Here is a 1602-nt window from a genome sequence, read left to right as displayed (position 1 = left end):
GCCCTCCCAGGGAGGAATTCCTTCCCAATATCCCATCTAACCCGACTCTCTCTCAGTTTTAAGCCATTCCCTGTTGTCCTGTCACTCTGTGCTCTTGCAAATAGCCTCGAAGGTGTTTCCCACCCCAAATTCCAGGATTCCCTGGCACTCAGGGCTCTGCACCCCTGATCCCCCAGCCCTGGGGGTGCCTCGCTGCTCCTGGGCCGTGCTGAGCAGGGAGCTGGGATGGGCAGGGCTGCTCTCAAACCCCATTTCCCTCTTCCAGATGCTCTCGACAGTGCTGAACATCATCATCTTCGAGGACTGCAGGAACCAGTGGTCCATGTCCAGGCCCCTGCTCGGCCTCATCCTGCTCAACGAGAAGGTAACGGAGCCAGGAGGGATGGCAGGGCTTGGCTGGTGCTGAGGGAGCAGCAGATGGTTGGGAAGCCTTGGAGAGAGCAGGTGCCAAGGGAAGGGTGTCCAGCCCTCCCTGCACACCCTCGGAGCTGAGCAATCCAATTCCCTCAGAGCCCCCCAAAGAGCTGTCACACGTTCCCTCCCTCCTCCCAGGAGCCCCCTGTGCGTGTCCTGCCCCGAAGCCGAGGTCCCCTGGGAACTAACCCATCCTTTTCCTGTCTTCCCAGTATTTCTCTGACCTGAGGAACAGCATAGTGAACAGCCAGCCCCCGGAGAAGCAGCAGGCCATGCACCTCTGCTTCGAGAACCTCATGGAGGGCATCGAACGCAACCTGCTGACCAAGAACAGGGACAGGTCAGTGTGGGGCTGGGGCCTCCTGGGCAGCACAGCACTGGAGCAGCTTTTCCATGACATTCCTTCGTGGAAAGGGTTGTCCAGGGCGGTGGTGGAGTCGCCATCCCTGCAGGGATTTCCCACATGTGGGGATCTGGGCTTGGCACTGCTGGGTTGAGGGTCGGGCTCGATGACCTCAGAGGGCTTTTCCAGCCTCGATTCCACGATTCCATTTTAGGGAATCAGGGCAGAATTTTTTGGGTTTTTGTTTTTTGGTTTTTGGGGTTTTTTTCCCAAGGCTGACCAGGCGGTGTTTAAATTAATTGGCAGTGCTTAATGATCCTTTTCTCAGCTGGGTTCCAATAACCTGCACTGCTCAGGGTTAGTAAAGAGGGCAAACACAGCACCAGCACCCCAAAAATGCAGAGTGGCTTCAGCCTGCAAGGCAGGGAGAGGGGCAGGTTTCCAAGTGCCCATCTCTGCCTTCAAACACTTCATATCCCACTGCTTGGTTTGGGGCTTTGGGCTGCAGGTCACGTGTTTTTAATGAGTTCTTTGGAGGTTCAGTTTTCATCACGTTCATCGGGGCAGTTTCCTTCTCACGAGCTCAGGGGTGGAAATGGGTTGTTTTGAAATAACTCTGCAGGTACAGGATGAGGAATTGGGCTGCCCTGGAAGTGCTTTAGCACCCAAAGGAGGGCACTAAGATGGGGAAGGGCCTTGAGAGGGGCTGTGTGAGGAGCCTGAGGGCACTTGGTGTGTTCAGCTGGAGCAGAGGAGACTGAGGGGAGACCTCAGTGCAGTTCCAACTCCGTGGGCAGGGGCAGGGACTGAGCTCTGCTCTGGGGGGACCAGGGACAGCACCCAGG

At 56.7% G+C, this 1602-nt stretch overlaps 1 protein-coding gene across 1 annotated transcript in view; it reads left to right on the top strand.

The window, feature by feature from the left end:
- XPO7 (exportin 7) overlaps positions 1–1114 on the top strand; it is a 33500-nt gene extending 32386 nt beyond the window's left edge. The window contains exons 26-27 of the mRNA XM_017827292.1: positions 266–364; positions 627–1114. Coding sequence (XP_017682781.1) covers positions 266–364; positions 627–911 — 384 coding nt within the window. The 3' untranslated portion in view covers positions 912–1114. The remainder of the gene's footprint in view (positions 1–265; positions 365–626) is intronic.
- The last annotated feature ends 488 nt before the right edge of the window (positions 1115–1602 follow it).

Source organism: Lepidothrix coronata, unplaced genomic scaffold, assembly GCF_001604755.1.
Source record: "Lepidothrix coronata isolate B3197 unplaced genomic scaffold, Lepidothrix_coronata-1.0 Scaffold137, whole genome shotgun sequence".
In the NCBI taxonomy this organism is placed as follows: Eukaryota; Metazoa; Chordata; class Aves; order Passeriformes; family Pipridae; genus Lepidothrix; species Lepidothrix coronata.
Note: the sequence above shows the minus strand (reverse complement) of the source record. Positions and strands in the feature narration are given on the sequence as shown.